The sequence below is a fragment of the Falco biarmicus genome, chromosome 7 (assembly GCF_023638135.1).
Source record: "Falco biarmicus isolate bFalBia1 chromosome 7, bFalBia1.pri, whole genome shotgun sequence".
In the NCBI taxonomy this organism is placed as follows: domain Eukaryota; kingdom Metazoa; phylum Chordata; class Aves; order Falconiformes; family Falconidae; genus Falco; species Falco biarmicus.
The window spans coordinates 63,365,560-63,386,827 of NC_079294.1; the positions used below are offsets into that span (position 1 = coordinate 63,365,560).

The window sequence follows — 21,268 nt, forward strand, 5'->3', positions numbered from 1 at the left end:
GAAGGACATCTCTGAGTTGAACCGATATGAATAGGTGGGCAAAGGTAACTTTCTCAAATAACTGACCTTGTGTTATTTCCAGACACTGGGAACACTTCACCTGATGATATACATGTATTTCTAAGCCCACGTTTATCCAGTATTACTTATCTGTCCCGACTGTCACTTACTGAGAATAATAACCAGAGGCATAAATAGCAGATCCATTCTGCTGCTTGGAAAATTCCAATAAAATTCAATCAATAAGGTCTGTATTAGAAACACAGTCTTGAGTGGATCTTGGACAGAACAGCTCTGTGAGGGCATATCTCCCTGCAGGAGACGAAATGAGATATTCCACCTACTAGTTCATTTCTCTCTTTGCATCTACAGTAGCTAAAGGGAAATCAAATTTCTCATGATAAATATTGTGGCAAAAGTAATTTGAAGTTTGAAGAGTTCTTTGTTCAAGGGAGCTGCCAGCACCTGTAGGATCCTGCATGGAGACATCTTAGTGTCGACTTGAAATGAGATAAGCCAGTTGCCAACCAGGAAGAAGAATAGAAGGGAATAAGAAAAGTAAAGGGAATATTAAAAATATTCAGCTCACAGCTGTAGGAAATAAACAATTCACACATCCAAATTAGTAACTCCCCTCCCCTTAGAATCACTGATAGCTACTAAAATGCACAGGAGAGAGCTTTTCACCATATACCGCTTCGTGCTGTCTTGCAACTGCCATCTTGGATTGCTAGAAGAAAATTTTGGCTTATGACTTGTCCCTGATGTCCGTGGCAGTGACAAGTAGCATCAGCAGCTCCTGTGTATGGTTAATTTAAAATGAACTTCAGTGTCTACAAATTAGATGTCTTGTCTAGGCAATCATTTATTCACTGCTGTAGTCAGTGAGAAAAGGAGTTGTCATCAGGTGGCAACTTTTTCTCCGCCTTAAGTACGGGAATTAACTTTGTACTGAAATTCAAATAGTGGATGGAAGGACACCAGCACCAAGGAAAAACCCACTATAAATATTTCATGTGATAACCTATTTTTTTCCATAAAATAAACTTTAATACTCCGTTTCCTTCATTTCCCACCCAACTGTAGAACCGTATTTGAGCCAAGTCGTTAACCACTGGGACATTTTTCCAAGGGTAGATACTTCCTGGCATAAAGGCTTTATATTGAGCCTGGGAGTCTGCCTGAAAACTCTGCTGAAATTCATCCAGAGGTCACAGGCTTCATAAAGGAGTCGTGGTATAGCGTTACGTGGGCTGTGTAATGTTTGAGATGAGGGCAGGTGATCAGAACGGTCTTAACTTAAAACCTGTTGCCATTTCTGGCTGTTGTATAGGTGTTGTGTGATGCCCCTCCAGTGTATTTATACAGAGGACCACCACTGCCACCATGGATGCCACCAGCAGTGCTGCCTGCAGACCTCTGTAAGGAGTTAATGGAAGAGGCAGCTTAGGCCTTTAAAGTTCCCTTGTGTGATGAATCTATTCATAGGGGGATCACTGTCCTGCTTCCCCAGCCTTTATATACTGTGGGAAATAAAATGCTATTATAAGACTTAAGGCCAAATTAACGGCTTCTGACATTCCAAAGGCTTTGCAGAGCCTACCCCAGGAGGATGACTTTAGCCAGTAGCATCCTTGAGTGAAGCATATTAGAATGCAATGAATTACTTTTTAAAGCACCTTTGAAGGATAACACTAATGTGATAGAGTGGGTTGTGTTTGTAGCAAAAGGCAGTGCAACCGTTGTCTGCCAGGCATAAAAAAAAATTGCAAGCTAAACTCATGCCCATGAAAACTGGTCTTCTTGACACTTCCTTTTGGAGGCTTGATTTAACAGGCTGACTGAACCTTTTGGTCCATCATCCTTCTGTCTCTTGTTCCCAGTAGTCTGGGAAGTTGCAGAACAAAAAGTTTTCTCTCCCTCCGATTCTCATCATCTGGAGCCTTGAAAGCGTGATGGGGAGCTTGTAAATGGTGATTTACTGGGATAGGAATTTCATTTTTCCCCATCCTATGACAAGATTAGCTGCTGTTATTAATGACTTAGCTAAATTCCTGAACCTGTCACCAATGCAATTACTTTTGGGGCTGTAGGCAGTTCAGACGAAGGGAGAAGAAAAACCCCATTAATGACTTTTTGAAGAGGTGGTGGTGGCATCCTGGCTTACAGCACAGAATGGCCACGGGGTGTGTTAATCAAAGCAGAACAAGAAGAAACGATTTCACTTTCTTCCTCCCTCCTCCCTACAGAACCGTGAGCCCTGAACTCAAGTCTTACGCTTTGGGGGTGCTTTTCCTGCTTCTCCGTTTGCTAGGTAGGTACAAAAATTTCCTGTCCTTTCTCTCGCATTGTTTCCTCCCCCACAGAAAACATGCAGAAGTTGATTTCTACTCCATGCGGTGCTGTGTTTGTCATGAGTGAGGTCTGACACAACAGGGTCCAAGCTCTCTCTATGAAGGATATCACATTAAGGCTTTTGAAGGCACTTTTCCTGCCATTTGAATTGTGCTAATGGAAGAAAATGTGGTCTTGCATGAGAATTGACCATTTCTGCCATGGTCCCATGCAGCCGGTTACTCTTCTATAGCTGTTATTAACATGTCAGCAGCTTGCAAAATTACTGCTGTATTCCGCATTGCTGAAGTAGAGGAATATGTATTTTTATCCTTTTTTGAGGGACAGGACCTGTGTTACATGGTGTATTTGCCCCTTCCTTTGGGTCTCTCAGAAGGAAGAACAGTAAAATGAGACAGACTGAGTCCTTGTACCCTTCAGTGGGTTAATATGCCATTAAAATGCATATGGCTGTTCCTCTGGACCAGTATGTGCTTCTCATACTGGTATTTATTAAAAGGAACACGCTAGGCTTTAGTCTGTTTAGCTGCTTCTTGGTTCTGGGTGGAGGGTTTTTTCCCTTTTGAAGAGATAACTCCTATATTTCAGCTCGTTAATCTCAATAGTTCAGGGCAAAATCCTCAGATCCATCATTGTGTGGGTCCATCTCATCCACAGGGTTTCTGCATGTTGTGGGGATGGAACTTTTTTTTTTTTTTTTCAGCAAGGCATGGGCAGTACCTTCCCTGCTTGCCCCCCCAGTCTCAAAGGAGTGAGCTGGAGCATCAAGTGCCATCTCTTAGGCTACAGCAAGACACTAGGAAGTATGGGACCAGAAGTACAATACCATACGTTGCTTTGAATAAGTGACCTCATTTATTTACTTGTTTCTTCTAACACCTTACTCCCCATTAGCTGAAAGGGAAATGGTGGTCCCAGACCAGTTTGCGATAAAGCCAATTAGATTTTCATTGTTTTTGGTGAAGCAGCTGCAGTCGTACAGAGAGCTCCATCAAGTAACCTTATCGAGAGCTCAGCTAACTCGAAGGGAAGCCTGGGCTGCCTTGGGTCAGCTCTGGTTCAAGCCTTGCAAAGGCAGCATTTTCTTTAGCTGTTGCTGCTGCTCTCAGGTTTTGGCCAGTCTTCAGCTCTCGCTGGCTGAATATGGAGTGTCAAGAGGTGAGTGTGTGAAGAGGGTGGCTGTGGGCTATTGTTTCCAAAGGAAAAAGTGTTTAAGGGGGGGAAGATTTTCTCTCTTTTTTTGCTTTCAAAAAAGAGAAGCCCCCTGAGATAGCAGCATGCTGAATCCCTCTAAAACCAGTCTCAGACATGTATGCTTAAGTTGAATAGATCTTTTTCTTCCAATAAAGAAGCCAAAGTAAGAATTCAAACTCAAATCTTTATATGTTGCTCTGCCACTAAGGAATTCCCATGAAGTAAGACAATGCATCCTGAAGCATATCAGCAACGTAGCTGGAACCCACAGAAAATGAAGCGAAAGGTGCTTTTCAATATGAACAAGGGTATCCAAATCTTGCCCGTAACAACCTGAGGTTTGAGAATAGCTTTACTGATTTATTTTAAAAGCTGTTCAGTTCACCTTTAAGCTTTGACTTAAGAAGACAGTGATAATAGCTGCTTCTTGAACCAAAGGAGAGTATTAAATATAGGAGGTATGAGACCCCGAGGTGCAATCGTAGCTAATAGATTTCAGTAAGACAGAAGCAGCTTTTTTATACAACCCTACAGTTTCAGCAGTGAAATATATATATAGCAGAAAATTTTGCAACACTTTGCAGTAAGAGGTAAAACATGATTGAATCTCTTTAATATTCACTGTAATAACATGAAACATGACTGAATCCCAGTATCCTCTGGATGTATTGTCTTATTCCGTAGGAATTCTGCTGTGAGAGGGCAGTGTAACAGTGTCTTCGTATAAAAACATTACTACAGTTTCTCAGAGAAGAGATTAAAGCAATGCCATTGGAACCAAAGATTTGGAGTGGAAGTGTCAGGGCTGGCAAAGAGTTTTAGACTCGTAAGATCCTGAATGCATCCTTTCTGGATGGTGTTCACCGTGCATCCTAGCAAAGCCTTCACTCACTGAGGCACTTGCTTTTGTTTTTCCTACAAGCCCATTTTTTTACCTCTCTTCTTCCAACATGAAAAAAACCAACAGTGTTTCTCTCTCAGAAGGACTTCCCAATCTGTGGTGCAACCCGTTAACTCCCTTGTCTCAGAGGGTCTAGACACCAGGTTGCTCCTATGAGTCTTTTGTCCTCTCCTCTGGTAAATATGACTTGAAATACTCTTTAAGGTTTCCACATCCGTGCCTGCATTCATATAGGTAAAGCTTTGGCGTTCAATGAAAACAAGTCCTTCCTCAAGTCTTAGGAGGGGCAATTTCCAGGCCAAATTATCTTGAAATACTGGAAAGCCAGCTAAAGCCAGCAGATGGGGATGACAGCCCTCCGAAGTTCAGCCTGTAGACCTTCAAAGCTTTGTCTCAGGATCTCTCGGCATGTTAATCAGTAGGAGCTCACACCTCAAAATTATGATCCAAATGCAGAAAGCGTGCCCCTCCTGCCTCCTTGCTCACCGCCACAGCTGGATGTTACCCGCTTAGGTGGCATCCAGCACCAGTGCAGCATTGAAGCACACAACCTGCTTTCAGCAGCACAGTCTCTTTGCTTGTTTCTGGCAGGAGCCCAGCTGAATTTTTAAATTCTAGGTTAAGTGTGTAGTTGTCCACATGTTTCAACAAAAAAGCATCTTTAACTTAGAAGCAGAACCAGCCCAGTCTGGAATTACCAGTCATTGAAATGCCGAACAGAGGGCTGGCGCTGACATTTTCCCAGAACCAGGTTTTTAGATGTGATGGCTAGAGCTAGTGTTTCTAGCAAAAAGATTGTCTTGACTTTATATCATCTGTTTTTTGTTTACTACATTTGTGCTCTTAATGGCTGGTTAAAATGAATACCAAAAGCCCATATAGCCTTTCTTAACTCCTGCATTTATTAACATGTAAGGAAGATCAAACAAAATCTGCAGGCTCTAGTCATCAACAAAATAAAATAAAGAGATCTCGGTTACCACAGGAAACAGTAAAGACAACCAAGTTATTTGTAGTCTTAGGATACATGTCATGGATGTCACTATTTTGCTGATGACAAGCTGAAGGAAGGTATTTTTTTTAAGCCTGGAAATCCAGGTTAATGATGAAACTGTATCCAAGATTAAACACTTTTCTGTCTAGAAACTGCAGTCCTTGTGTCTGTCTACATGTGTATTTATAGAGTCTCAGGCATTACAGCACCTATGGATGCAGTGATACTGTCGAGGGTATGTTGTGCCTGTTTGTTGTTGGATTTCAGTAGATGCAGTGCTCTCCTTTGCTTGCTGTCTTAACCCACAGCAGTGGTTTAACCCATCAGGATTTTTCCAGGGTTTATCTGCTTCCAGTGTCCCCCTGTAAATATAGAAGAAGGAAGAGAGATGGTTTACGTTATGTAGAACATCCACGTTTTCTTCTGGCTGCTGCATGCTTGGTGCACGTGTGCTGGCTGGGGAGTACAAAGTTGCAATGTGGATGTCCAAACCACTGCTGGGGCAGCGTGAAACAGGGGCCTCGACAATGTCCCTGTAGGAAGGGGAAAAGTAGAAAAGCAAAGCGTTGCCTTTATTAGTTAAATGAGGTTGGAGTGATCACTCTGCTTTAAGATTGCAGCTCTGCTGCAAACTGTGATTGAGAAACACTCATCAGTAGTTAGCTGCGTTGGGAGAATCCTGCTGTGATATTTCATTTAACGGTGCACAGAAATTTTCCCTTCTTTTCAGATTTAATCTTTGGCATCTATTAGAGGCCATTATTTCTTTTCCTTAGACTCAGAGAAAACCTTCACTTGTGTCAGGGAAAGGTCCAAAAGTAGATCTCAGTGCCCCAGCTGATTTCAGGCTCTGAACTGGAGTGCTATGGCATCCTTCAGGTGAGCACCCCAGAGTGCAGAATTACCAGGATCTAAACAGAATGCAGCAAGGCTGTCCTTCTCCTCTTTCATTTACCCCTCCACTCAGTCTCATTAGGCAAATGAGAAGCTTAATAAAAGCCACTTAAACTTGAGTAAAATCCTTCCTGCATGTTGATATCAGCAGGAATCTCTTCCATAGACATTGAGTCCAAGCTAAAAACTTATCCACAGACTTTGTTTAGGTTGATTTAGAACTTAGAAAATTAGAATCACAGGCTGCAGCTGGGACCATTAACCTTGATAAAGTATCCTCTCCATTCACTGCAATCACATCCTCTCTCTTTTATCATAAGGATCATAAAAGCATGATTTGTCTCTCTTATTTTGACAGGTTTTATCCCACCTCCGCTGATCTTTGGGGCTGGAATTGACTCCACGTGCCTGTTTTGGAGCACGTTCTGTGGCGAGCAAGGAGCCTGCGCGCTGTACGACAACGTGGTCTATAGATACCTGTATGTTAGTATTGCTATAGCCCTGAAGTCATTTGCATTCATCTTATATACAACCACCTGGCAGTGCTTGAGGAAAAACTATAAAAGATATATCAAGAACCACGAAGGTGGTCTCAGCACTAGTGAGTTTTTTGCCTCTACTCTCACCCTAGACAATCTGGGGCGGGACTCGGTGCCCCAAAATCAATCACATAGGACAAAATTTATCTATAACCTTGAAGATCATGAGTGGTGTGAAAATATGGAGTCTGTTTTATAGTGACTGTGGAGGGGTGAACTATATTAATAATACAAGGGTCCTTTTTAATAAAAACAAGAAGAGCACGAATGAAGAAACACAACTGCAAAACAACAATGGCAACGCAGGAAACTCTTGTCTTTTTCTCAAAGTCAGACCCAGCCAGGATTCTTGAGAACAGCATCTTTTAATGGGATCGTTTGTGACATCCTGCGGGGTGATGGAGCCGCTGTGGCTGGGTACCAGCCCCTTTGATGACAGTACGAGCTTCCAAGAAGGGCATCTGCAAAGGTTCATCGGAAAGCTTGGCAAATGGACAGGCTTGGGCATAAGGCATAGAAAAAGCAAGGTGGTAACAGCAGTGCCGGAAGAGGCGTTTGTGGTTGCAAACAGGGTCCCAGGGATACATGGAGCCCTGCAGTGTGGGCTGAAGGATTAGCCGGTCTGGGTGCTATTCAAGCCCGCTGCACTCTGTGATGGCAAAGAGGGAGCGGTGCTGGAGTTGTTCCACCATCACACTGTCACCAGCCACGAGTCCACGATAAATACCTTGAAAGCTGCTGGAAACCTTCCAGGTGGCGAGCAGTGCTGTCAGAGGTATCCAAGTCCTTCCAGCTGAGGCTTATTCGCAGATTGCAGCTTTGTGGTTGTCTGTGAATAGCTGTGCTCAGATCTCTCAAACCCAGTAAAGTTCAAGACATTTGCTCACACTTGCCAAACGTGCTGTCATTTTTAAAGAGGGATGAATTCCAAGTACTTGTCTGTGTAATCCTCTAATAAGATTTTTTTTAAAAAATTATTTTCAAATCTATGTTAACCCTTAAATCGCTGACAGTTTTCCATAGGGAGGATTTATTTATGCTAGTTTGGGGAAGGATCCTCTAATTCACCCAAACATAATGTGACTCAAGGGGTTTGTTTAATCCTCTGCATTTTTTTATCCATACGCCTTCATTCTAATATGCTACCAAGCCAATGAAGACACATAATATGTTTCTAAAAAAGAGAACGAATGCACTGTGTCTCTATAAAAACAATTGTCAGTTGGAGAATTATAGATAATATGATTTACATAATATAGTTTTTTCATATTCTGTGTGACTCAGTGAATACATATATATATGGAGAGGCTGTTTACATTCTCTCCAGTTTTTAAAGATATATATATATATATATATAATTTGCAATCTAGAAATTGTGGCGGATGTTTTCTTTAAAGTGTGTGTGTGTGTGTGTGTGTACGTGTACAAGATGAAAGGAATACTGACCTTAATCCTGCAGCCCTCACAACTGTTACTGTTTTTTCACCTGAGAAATTCCACTGACTTCAGTGGAAGCCGTGTGAGGAAGGCAGAATAATCTCCCCTCCTGGAGGCCACCTTTTTGCCCTTAGATGTGCAAATAGTGTTCCTATGGAAGGCTGGGTTATGGGAGCAGAGGCTGGCCAGCATCTGAAATTTTCATTGAGATCCTCAAGAGGCACCCATGCAGGAGGAGATTTGGCTTTGCTTTTGCAGTGCAGTCTTGTCTAAATCTGCAAAAATCATGGGTAAGCTTTCATCTGATTTCAAGAAGCATGGGGTCAGGCTTATTTTGCATGCATATTTTTCTTTTCCAAAACATTCCTGCTGGGAAGCAATACAAATTGGTTGTGTTTGATGAGTTTTCCGCAGGAACCAGACCCATTTCCAATGGACGAAATGTCAGAAGGGTTTTAAGGGTTAGCATTGTAATCAAAAAGCTCCTTTTTTTGTTTGTATTTTGAAGCTGTTGTGAACTTGCAGATGTTTAGAGAAGTAACCTGGCATGTTGAACCGAATGCTGGACATCACTTCCATGCAGCTGGTGGAGAGGCTGATCTTCCCTAAGTCCTTGTCCATTGCTGGCAGTGGACACCCCAGAGCTGGCACAATTACACAGGGTTGATAACTTGCCACTCATGTTCAACACCTTTTAAGCAGACTTTTCTCTTACCTAGGCATTGAAACATGGCTGTGGGGTTTCAAACTGCTTCCACTTGACTGACTTTACATGTGTGTTTAATTTATGCACAGCATTTTATGTTTGGCAACAATAAGGCGGGAAAAAAAAGGGGGGGGGGGGTGTATCAAATAAACTCCACTGTGCCAAATACTTGACAAATATTGTAACTGCAGATATTTGATTCTTGGGTTTCAGCCATGTTAAGAATCACTTGATTAATGGAGTTGAAGGGAAAAAAAAAGTTATCAAGCGATGCAGTGCCATTGTTATGTTGGGTGGTAAATGATGCTTTTTAGACCATTAGATTGGTTTAGTATATCCTGTCTGCTAAAACAGAGATACTGCATCCATAAAACAATGAATTTAAAAAGGCACAGGGTGCATAACAGTCTCATAAAATATGTATAATTGTCAAGTATAAGCCTTTGAAATCATTCTGTACAGTTCTCTTCATTCTGCAAATTTATTACTTAGACTGCTGTCTTTTCAAATGTTAGCTCATAATGTTACACTATACACACACATTCAGACTCGAACACAAATGTCACAGAATAGAACCTTTCTAAAAGCCTGATTGCTTGAAATTCTATAACGTCTTTCACAATTTCATTTTTTTCCCCTCTGAAAGTCCAAGGTGAAGGAGAATAGCATGCTGACATGATGCAAAACAAATTCCCAGTGTTCAAGAGCTGTGGTTTGTCAGTACAGTCAAAAGTCCCCCTTGACCAGAGTTACAGAAACAGGATTCCAGGGCACTTAATGTTTTCTTTTTTTTTTTTTTTTTTTTTTTTTTCATTTAATGTTGTCTCTTAGGTATGGGAGATGCAGTTGAATGGGATTACTTACATTATTTTTAAGCTGTAGTTTAAATTCCTGCATGATGGAGGTTTTATTTCTTTTGATAATGTGACTTCTGAAGAGCTCTCTCCCCATCCCAGTCTTTTTTTTTTTTTTTTTTTTTTTTTAGGATGTATCTGATGCCTGCATCGTGAAGGGCTTTACTGTCAGTGCTTTGGTACAGATTCAAGAACAGAGCTTTAGTTTAAAGAAAACACACAGACCAAAACTTTCATCCATCCCAGCAGGCTCTTTGTTTTTTTTCTGATTTCAAAATCACAAGCCAGTTTTGCCGGCGACCCAATTTTTGCTATAGAATTACAAATGAAGAGTCTCAGACATCCTCCTGCTTCCCAAATAGCAGGATGGGCCTTCGCCTGTCAGCACTTCGCTTCCATCCTGCAACTGCCTTAAACATGCAGGAAACTTAAGAACTAGGATGGAGGTGGAAAAATGCCCGTTCCTGGCAGTGGGAACAGGGGCATGGTCTGAGCTGTGCAGTCCGCATCTAATGTTGGAAATTTTTTCTCCATATTCAGGGGCATTGAAATTCAGGGTTTTGTTGAGACCTCCGCCTCAGCAGAAATGTTACTTTGACATTTCCAAGCACTGTGTTCCCTGCATGGCCGTCTGCTAAGGAATGGGATGTTTGAAAAAATAAAACTACTTGACATTTAGCAGTCTCTGTGGGATTGTCCAGTTGCCTTGCATGACTTCAGGTTGGGGTTTCCTTTCCCTTGCACAGATAACCACCTTGGTGTAGCCCCAGTGGAACCAAAAGGGGACCCCAATCTAAAACTGATGCAGATGACACTAGAACTGGTTTCTTTGCATCCTTGTTAACAAGGGGTGCATTTTCAGAACCTTTTTATACATAATAAAATCATACATTTTTCTGACTTTGCCCAGCACATCTTGAATGTGCAGTGGGACCGAAAGGGCCATCACTTGAATTATCTAGACAAACCTTCCATTCCTGGGGAATTCAACTAATAGGGGCCTCACACTGCCATACCCCTGTGAGATCCACTGAACTACTCGGTGCTGCTACTGTTGATCTCAGCCAGGTCTCACCTTGCTGGGAAGGTGAAAAGGGAAAGATGCAGAGAGGAATTAGCTTCAATTAGCTGTTAGCTATGCTTCAAAATGCTTCAGAGTTGAACTGATGGTCTGCAGACATTTGGAAAGTGATTGGAGTATTTCCAAATGGCTGAGATGCATTGACATTTTATCCTGGGGGGAGGTGGGGGGAATAAAAATTAAGGGAATGAATGAGATTTGGAGTTCTCCTATACCCATCAGAGTTTTATGTTCATTGCATTGCTGTTGGAGGCAATGTACTTCAGGTTTACCTTTCTGTCTCGGTCAGATACATATTTTTTCCCAGTAAATGAGGTCCTGGGAGACAGAAAGGTGACTCCATCTCATAACCAGCAGTTTCACTCCACAGCAAACCTGAGACAGCCTGACGGCTACCAGCACTGTGAAGCTTTAGCCCCCGAGTCAGCCGCGGCTGTCGCTGCCATGTGAGAGTTTGTCACAGCTGGGTGTGTTGGGCTCAGTATTTTCTTAAGACTTGGACAATCTTGATGTGATGTTTTATTCTTGGCAGGTGACATGGGGAATTGTCGGTATTAAAGACAGATGCAAATGCTTCACTGGATTGATGCGGTAACAGCTTTGTTCCTTTATTCACAACGGTTTCCAGACTTATTCCCACTCTGCCTTTAGACACAGCCATGCTCATCTATCCCCCTAATTTCATGTGAACTGTCTTTGCAGGCAAAAGCAGGTTTGTTGTTGTTTGCTCTCCAGATCTGATTAATGCCTGCAAAGTTCACAGGCTTTCTGTGTGTAGGGCAGAGCACCCCTGAATATAAGCAATAATACTGCCCTGTTCCCATTTATGTTTGGCATTTTTGCTTTTCTTGCCCAAATCTGAGTTCACCTCTCCGAACATCCCGTGCTGCTTCTGTGACTTGCCTTTTCTGTTGGCAGCAACTCCAGGAGACAGGCAGCCAAGACAACAATTGGTGTGAATGTCGGCAGCAGTTTATTAAGATGGGCAATGGTGTGATGGGAGCCTTTAGCATGAGCTAGGCTCAGTTCAGTTATCTGATGGTTGAGATTGATCCGGAGAGGAAGGGAACAACTGGGGCATTGTGGCTGAGCCCCCTGGACTCCCTGAAAGGATTATCCACCCTTCCGTGCTCCTGGAGAGACCTGCGTGCCCTGTCTTTCTGAGACCCATGGCTTGTGGGCATTTCTTCCAAAGTGACCGTCAGCTTCCTTTTTCCAGCCACAGTTCTGCCATCCTCCCAATGGCAAAGCATAGCTTGGCTCTGCAGAGTCAATACGAGATGTTCAGAGTTATTGAGCGGCATTTAAATTTGCCTGGGATGCCAGCAGGTCTCACTTAGTATTATGTATGCTCAAAATATTATAGTTTGTTCTGCTTTTATACACTAAATCTATTCCTTCTAGGCTGCAAATGATGTTTTCTATCATTCCATTGACATTTCTAGCCAATCTGAGTCTTAATACAATCGCTTTGCTGAAAAATGGCCTTTCAGCAGTTCTTAGGCATTAGGTACTTCTTTATTAACTAGTGATGCCAAGTAAAATCTTTGGCCATTGTCTGTTCCCTGAATCTGGTGGAGCAGAAGGAGGCTCTGCATACTCGGAAGCAATACTGATGTTTTCTTTGACAGAATATGAACAGGGAACGCTTTTCTTTCAGCTTCAGTCTTGCCACAACTGCTCAGCTATGAGCATATTTTCGTCCCAAAAGGACACAGGGAATTCAGGAGAAGCCATGTGGATGAAGGTATCCATTTAGATGGCTGCAAGGGTGGGATGTGCATAGTGTTGATGCTGGTTTGCTTGTCAAAACTTTGCTTCAGTCTCTACTTGCTTGATGAATGGAGTGACTGCAAGGATGGGGTCTTTGGGATACTATCAGTTTGAGATGTTTCCCCCACTTTCTTCTGATTAAGTGCAGCAGAGCAGAGTGTCACGCCCTAGGAAGGAAAACATTAGCAACACCCTGACAGTTTGTAGTGCTGGGCTTGCTCTACACAAAGTTGGTGTCTGCAGATGGCAGAAAGCAATAAGAAACTTGTCAAGTCCAACTCAGCAAATAATTTATAGCAACTTCATAAATGAATTTTCCCTTTTATTTCTTCCTTGCGAATTGCTGAGGAAACCAAGAAAATGCCTCCAGTGTATTTGCAAGGTCATTTCTGCATATCATCTGTGGTCTGGAGGGATTTGGAAGAGCTTTCTTATAATTCATACACGTTGGTTTGTTCTGACTAGACATAGAAATCATGGGGGATATTTCTGCTCCCTGAGTTCCCTAAGCTGGAATTTTCTCATCAGTACAAATATTTTGTTCAAAAGTATGTGATTAGGAATTGAGTAAGAGGATCCATGCTCAGTGCCAGTGGGCAGAGTGCCACTGGACATACGCCACTCCAGGACAGCCAAAGTACTGGCTTCCAACTCATAATCCACTTTCCAGGAATATTGTCTCACAGATGCTTGAAATTCTCAGCCTCTCCCAGTGTTCCTACCGGTTAATGCATTCATTTGAGTAATTACTGAGAGCAAACACGAGAAGGGTATGAACCCAGACAAAACCAAATTGCTGTTAAGGTGAAGCAGGTGGTGCAAATTTTATTTGCAATGTTTGTACAGCTCTTAAATCAGAAGCAAAAGTCTCTCGGGAATTGGAGAGTTGCATATGGCCTAACATATCTTGGTTCTTCCCAATTAAAATGCCAGTTGGTAGGACAGCGAAAGGCATCTTTCCCTGCCATGGCTATCTTAGCCCTTTAAAACCCTTTTCTTTTGCATTATGGCATCGCACAATGCAGTGCATTTACTCCTCAATGTAAGCTGCATCTCAGTGCTATGTTTTCGGTGCCTCACAACTCTTAACTTTGCGAACTTGAAAGTAAGAAATGACCCCTGTTCTTCACCCGTGATGCTTTCTGCCTGATCGGAGGATGACGATCCCTCCTGAAGACTCGCAGGCGTTTCCCTAAAGTCTTACGTGCAGTAGGACCAAAACTGTGCTCTGACGATCGCAGGTGGCCTATAAGCTGTGCTCAGAGGTCTGTAGCTCGCCTGCAGCCCCACATTGCCTTCACAGTGTTTTCAGTGCAAAGCATGGTGACGAGGCTATATATAACTGTCCCTGACACATGTTAAGGGTTGCCAATGGTCTATCCCAAACCCAGGTTTGGGAGTCTCCATGTTAGCACATGAAAGCAGCTCCCATCACCTACTTTTGGGAAGGAGCCATCTCAGAGCAGGGTTCGGTGGAAAACTGCAGCAGCGCTGGGACCGCGCAGAAGGGAGCTCTTGGTTCGCTTCGGTACCACGTCTGTAGGGAGGAGGGGTGGGGGTGGGAGCAGGGGAAGAGCTGTGACCTTTTAAAACCCATAGTGCCTACCACTGCAAATGGAACGCTGTATTGTATTATATTATACATGACTACCGTGTAAATAAAGTACAATAAATGTGGTGTTTGTTAGGATTTTGATACAAGACAAATGCAGTCTGCAGAAATGTGTTGTTTTGGTTGTTTGGTTTTTTTTCCTGCTGTATGTACTTATATCACATTCCAGGCGTGGGGGCATTTGGGGTCATGTGAGCTAGAAATGCATAAATGTCATCAGATGGGAAATATTTGCAGTAAGACTATTCTAAAATTCCTTTTGCCCTGTATGGATGAGACCTGAGCACCATATGAAAACCAGTTCAGCGTGGAAAGAGTTGGGGCCGCTTAAATACACAGGAGGAGAGCAGCTCTTGAGCTGAAGTGGTTTATAAGCAAAAGCCATAGTACTGCCCAGCCAGTCCTTGGTCGTGCTTCATTCATGACGGAGAAAAAGCAAAGTTTTTGTTTGGCTGATTTATCTTTGCTTGTTTTCGTGATGACCAGGTTGATCAGCAGCATATGTCTTGCCCATGTAACCTGGAACCTGATTATTCTCTACCCTTGAGATCACTTAGCAGCAGCTACAGCTGAGCAAACTTGAGAGCAGCTTGGGAAAGAAGTTCTGTTCTTAACTCAACCAGCTGATCCCTCTGTGGCTCTGGCGAACATTGAGGGGCTTTTTTTTTTTTTTTTTTTTTAAATAATAAGAATATTGGGAACTTTGTTCCTTAACCTACTCCCACTCCCTTCTCTATCTTCATGTTTCTCCATGTGTAGTAACAGAATTAATACATTTCAGCGAGGCAGGTCTGCTACGTGCCCTCCAAATCCTGATGCATCACTTAACTGTGGTGTTAGTGAGAGTTTCTCCAGGCTTCAGAAGCTCAGGATTTTTCTGTCAAGTGCTTGCAGCTGGTGTGTGGATGTGATCTTCCATCAGTGTATGGAGGGTGCTTCCACATGGATTGTCTTGTTGGAGAAACAAGACCACCCCATGTAGTTTGTCACGTCTATGGCTCAAAACTCCCCCACAGAGCTCTGTGCTGGGTCCACGATATTGGAGGAGTATCTACCTGCCTCCGTACCAGACCAGTCAGTGGTGTTTGACCCTCACACCATTGCTGTTCTTCATAGTCACCTGGGCAGAGCAGCATTTGTGGGAGGTTGTATGTGTAGAAGGTTCTTCCTGCATAGGACATCTCCACAGATGGTCTGTAGCAGCGTCCACGGGACGTGGATGAGCCCACATGCTTCTGCCCCTGCCTTGGGCTGTAGGTTAGTCTTCCTATACAGTTCCCAAGGGAAAGTGATCCTTGGAGAGGTCTTTGAAGTGTGCTGGTTTGACTGCTGGTAATTTTGCAGATGTTTAACAGCACTTCCAAAATAAACCAAAACTTGGTTTGGAAAAAGGAAATGTTTCACTGTACAATTGATTAAGAAAAAAAGAAAAAAGGAAAAAAAAAAAAAAAAGAAAAAAAAAAAGAAAGAAAGAGAAACCACATGCTCGATATATTTTGAGTACTGTGTTCTGTATTTTTGCAGCTTATATTTTCCAGATGAGCAGTTTAGAAATATGTGATGTGAAATACATACTGTAAGTTTGCTGTAAATGATATTAAAAACACTATTTTCATTCTTGTCCTGTCTCACTGGATGATCTCTTCGGTTCTCCCAGCTTGGCTGGCTGGGCTGGTCTCTCACAGATGAAAGTTTTCAATTTCGGTAAACGTTTTTGTTGAGAGTTTGGGCTGGAGGTTCAATGCCGAGGTTGAAGTTTTGCTGGTAGGTGACAATGGGGCTGAACATGTTCTGATACACATGCAGTGCCTTCAGGGCAGAGTCCTGGTGAAGTGGTTGTGACAGAGAAGGTAAGGCAGATTTTTGAAAAGGGCAAGATAAAGTTTAATTAATGGTTGTAGAAATGGAGAGGGAGATTGAGGACATCCCAGGTGGTTGCAGAATGGGGGAACGTGAATGCCTGGAAGAGAGTAAGATGAGGAGGAACTCAGAAGGAACATGAGCAGTTGGGCAAAATGCTGGGTGGCTCATTGGTAATGAATGTGTCTGACACTCTTTGTGTCAGTTCAGCTGTGGAGGGGAAGAAAAAAAAAAAAAAAAAAAAGAGCTTTTGGCTAAAATAGCACCAGCTCAGTGAAGTGGCTGAGCCCTGCAAAGCACCCTGAGCCCCTGCAGCTGTTTTTGCTCCGAGAGCTGCAGAGGCTTCTCCCTTTATCTCCATGAAAGTGCCCAGTGCCATGGGGTCGGGCCAGCAGAGTGGCACGTTTGTGAGAATGTGATGATAGCCATTTCCACTTGTTCTAGCTGCTGCATCGGTCGGAATAAAAGTAAGCACTTATTTGACCCATTATTTTTAAATGTTTCAAATCTGTCGTATGAAAAGAATCATTTTCTCCTGAGCTTCTACAAAATGATGCTAAATGAGGCAATTACATTCAAACTGAGTTGAATGTTCAGTTATTCCTTGTTTGTTCCATTTTTTATCCTTCCCTGTTCCAATTCTCTCCTCTGGAAAGCAGAGGGCAAAACAAAGATTAAAAGTTAGAAAAAACCCTTCCGTTTTACTGCATACAACTTGAATCCAACCGCTGTTGCTTTGAACTCCCTTTCAAACAACAGAAGCTTTGGAGACCGGTTCAGAAGGAAGGAGTGAGGGAGGAAGGCTGGAAAAAATGTTTTGCTAAATGGCAACGGCACAGAATATTTGTTTCACTTTATTGCTTCCCCTCAGCCTAGCTGCTGCTGGGGTGGGATCCTATGCAGACATCACTCCTGCATGCGCCTCTGGCTGTTCCTTGCAGGTCCCCCGCTGTCCCCCACGGTGGGTGTGCACACCAGCACACGTAACACCCAGCTCTCAGGAGCCTCCCTTCAGCCGTCCTAGACCTTGCATTTTGCTGCTTTCTCTGACAGAACCCAGTTAATTGGGTATTTACCAAGCTGGATTCTGTTGTGGATGCAGATTATTAACCTTTATGCCACCTAGAAGATATTACACCTGGTAAAGTTAATGTTTTGAGACTGGGAGGTTAATGTGTCAGTGCTCAGACCTCCCTAATTAGCAGCAGGGCTGTGTGTGTGGATGTGCTGTGAGCCCTGCTTTAATTAGAAAGGACTCACAGATGGGTCGTGTCAACAGCATAAGTTTATTTGCCTCCTTCAGCCCTCTCTGATGCATCTCCTCCTTGCTGTCCCTCGACTTGGGTAAGTCTTGCCGTTGTGATGCCAGTCCCAGGGAGGGTACCATCCTGGTAGCCTTCCCAAGGCCAGCTTGCTTGTGGTCTTCCGAGGCTGGGCTATGGTGATGAAGTCTGAGGACCTCCAAGCTGAGCAGGTGGTTGTGTATCCAGGAACGTGCTTCGCAGAAGGTCATAGCTCTGCACCAAGTTTGCTCAGCTCCTGAAGCCTCTGGTGGTCTTTGTGGTGCCTCGGAGCTGGCTGAATGGCATGAAGTAGGTGTTAAGGTTTGGAAGAGTTTGGTTTTGGTTTGTATTCTGGTGTTCCTGTGCTTGCAACTGGAGCGTGCCCTAGGATGCGTGCTTACTGGTGTAAGGACTGCGCAAAAAGTAATCTGCTGGTCAGGAGTGGAGAATACTGGAAGGAGAAAACCTGTCATTAGAGCTGTGAACTTTTGTGCCACAGACTATGAACTTCTGTACTACAAACCTTGTTTGAAGAGCCCTACTCAGCCAGTCAAGGAAGTCGGACAGATCGGATGTTGTTCATAGCAGGGCAAAATTAAGTGTTTATCCCTCGCCTCTGGTTTTCCCATTACTCCCGTGACAAATACAGGCCAGGCAGGACCATGGGTTTGTGCCTTGCAGGATCGGGAACTGCCTGTCTTCAGAGAGCTGCTTACAGCTTGTGTCCTGGCTGACCCTGAGCAGCCCTGGACCATGCCGTCACCTCGCTGCAAATCCATAGAGGTCTCGTCCTCGGGAGAAAGGGGCTGCTGTGCCAAAGGCAGCTCCCTGCTGATCCACGGCTTTTCCACGTGTACCTCCCGCTGCCTATCCCTCAGCTCCATAGGGATGGATCCTGGCTCATGTGGCTGCTACAAGGTAATGAGATCAGACGGGTACTTTCAGCAGGCTGGGAGCTTGAAGGTTTCTTTTCCTAAACGTTGCTTTTAACCAGCAGGTGTGTTCCTGACAGCCACGTGCTGAATCGTGTTCCTGTGCCTTGGGTGCTGAGTCAAAGGGCTCAGCCACACGTGCATTTTGCAGATACCCAGAGGCCTTCAAAATGCTACTGTGCTACCTACCATCTCATTACTGTGGCTCTGTGGGCCACCGCTGCTTCCAAAAATGAGCTAAATTCTTCCCCGTTCGCCGCTTTCTGTATGGCAAAGGACATTTCATGTCATGCAATTAGCAGGGAGAAGTGGGTATGGAGCTGGGTAAGCACAGGCACCCGCTGCAAGGCTGCCTTTGTGCAGGGCAGAAGGGAAGCGCTCAGCATGTCCCCAGGTGATGCTGTTATCTGTGAGCAGTGCTGCCGTAATACCTCCAATCCCTGACACCAAATGAGCCCGTAAGGGAGACAAGTGCTCTGCAAACTTTGACAACAGAAACGCTTGTGATCTACACAAAAGATAACCTGGTGGAGGCTGGCGAATGAGGGACAGAGGGGAAAATGACTAATCTTTTCAGCCTGCTTGGAAGAGGTGTTGCACATCAAGACCTACCTTCATTTTATGACTCAACCTTCAGCACAAGGAGGAATCTTAGTCCCTGGGAGGAATCTCCTCTGCAACGTGGCAGATTTCAGCTCCTTCGTGTCGTGGCAATTGTCCTTCGACACAAATGCCTTTGAGTTGTGCAGGCAAAGTGCAAAACCAAACTGCGGAGTGCAGCCAGGCAGAATATTCCCCTTGAGGAAAAAAATGTTTCCTCAAAACTGTAACTTTTTTGTGGGAATATCTCCATTTCAGTGGCATTTCATTCAAAAGAAATCTGATGAGCTCACAGTGTCTTGTCGGAATTGGATCATTTAGAGTTTTCTTTGGGAAACTGAAGCTTGAATTCTATCAGCATAGAAAATAAATTGGAGTATTTGGACTTTTATCAAAATGAAATGTTTTGATTGCCTTCAAGCAATCTTTTCTGCTTGACATTACACTTCGGTGGAAATTTCGAAATTCAGTGTTTTGTTCTATTTTGAAATACAAGTGCGTATAAGACTTCTGGATTTTTTCTCACATGCTTCTTGCCAGCCCAGGCCCCACCAGTAAGTACTTCTAGTACATGAGCAGCCTGGTGGATATGTGGGACATGGGAGCAGACGTGGCTGCTGTGGGGGAAATGCAAGAGCGCAGTTACCCGAGAGCAGGCCATGCCCTTGCCAGACAGCGTGAGGATACATCCCACTCCTAAGCCAGGAAAGGGTTATCCATCGCTCAGTTTCCTTTTTCCATTGATCCAGTCAGAGAGAAGAACTAATGTATTTAAAAATCAAAGACAATGGTGCATTTTCCCTGTTAGAGGCCAACGTTCATTTTAAAATTGGCTTTGTGTTTCCTCTGGCAAATTAGCATCTCCCCCCTGGTACTCCCAGCAGGGGCTGGGGCTCTGCCAGCAGGATGCTTGAGCTGGGCTCACCCTCAGGCTGGGAGCACCAGTTCAGGGGCAGAGCTTGCTCATGTCCTGCTGCAAAAGACGATGTAGCTATACATAGCTATAGCCTATATTTTTTCAGAATATAGAGGTCTCGGTAGGAGTATCCTTATTTCAGAGGTGAGCATCCATGAAGGTGAAGGGGAGCTGTAGAAATCCAGTGTTTTCACTGGCCTTGGAGGTAGGGAAAAGCTGCTTGAGGAGGTCAAAGTGTGGATCAGGGGAGTTTGTTCCTGCCAGGTCCCCGGGGCTGGGTGCTGGCTGCCGCAGAGCTTTTTGGCAGAGCCATTCCTCCACCTCGCAGGCTGCTAGTCCATTAGTCACCTCCCTGGCCTTAAACAGAAGGAATTTCAGAATTTCATTAAAAGCCTTGAGCCTGGGATGATGCTTAGCAGAGGTCCCATTTTCACCTTTAGGAAATGGCCAGAAAGAATAAAAAGGGTCTCATTATACAGCAAGTTAGGAAGATTTCTGCAGAGGTGGGAGAGAAAAGGGAACAGAGACTTTTTATCTTCTTCTCAGATGGACTCAAGATGACAGTGAGGAGTGAATGTGTCCCTAAAGGCTGCAGGATGGTCTGTGCAGAATGAACTGGAGTCCTCCAGCTGCTTCCAGCAGGCAAGCAGAGAAATCCAGCAACCAGAGATTCAGAAGGCTAAGAAATGCTTGGGCTGCAGTGGAGCCTCATCCTGCTTTTATCGCTTAGAGATAGTTTTTGGGATTAAACTTTTTATCTCTCCAGCCCTCTCCTCGCATGCAAGAGGAAAGGGGCTGCTGAGCTGGTGGTATGAATGATTGATAGGATGATGTTGTCATGGCAGCCCTTGGAGAACACTGAATGCTACCCTTCCCCTTAGATTAATCAGGAATGCATTTACCTTACATCCTGGAGACCTCTTTCCTGCAAGCCTTGGGTGTATACAACGTATACCTTCTCCATACGGAACACGTACCAATTCCTTACTGGAATCGGTGTGCATCCAGTACTAACACCCACACAACTTCTAAATGCCTCTGGAAAGGAACAGAGCAACCTGAAAGACATCTAGATTTCTGGATGAAGGCAGAAGTCAGATCACAACCCAGCCTTTGTTGAAATGACATTTGAACCAATAGATGTTTGATCATTTTTTTTAGAAAAAAAACCACCCCACCCTGCCCCGTAAACATTCCACTGAAGCACAAACGCACATGAAGATGCAGAAGAAAGTGCTGAGCTGCAACCCAAAGCCTGCTCATGGCGGGAACGCACTTTGCAGCTGAAGATGAGGTTTGAGGGGACTCTCTTTGCCCTTGCATCGCGTCTAATCTGT

General features: G+C 43.9%; 1 protein-coding gene across 2 annotated transcripts in view; it reads left to right on the forward strand.

Moving 5' to 3' along the window:
- SLCO3A1 (solute carrier organic anion transporter family member 3A1) overlaps positions 1–15,960 on the forward strand; it is a 152,705-nt gene extending 136,745 nt beyond the window's left edge. For both annotated transcript variants that reach the window (XM_056346863.1, XM_056346862.1), the window contains exons 9-10: positions 2,250–2,314; positions 6,697–15,960. In XM_056346863.1, the coding sequence (XP_056202838.1) occupies positions 2,250–2,314; positions 6,697–7,076 (445 nt within the window). In that variant the 3' untranslated portion in view covers positions 7,077–15,960. The remainder of the gene's footprint in view (positions 1–2,249; positions 2,315–6,696) is intronic.
- Positions 15,961–21,268: the final 5,308 nt, after the last annotated feature.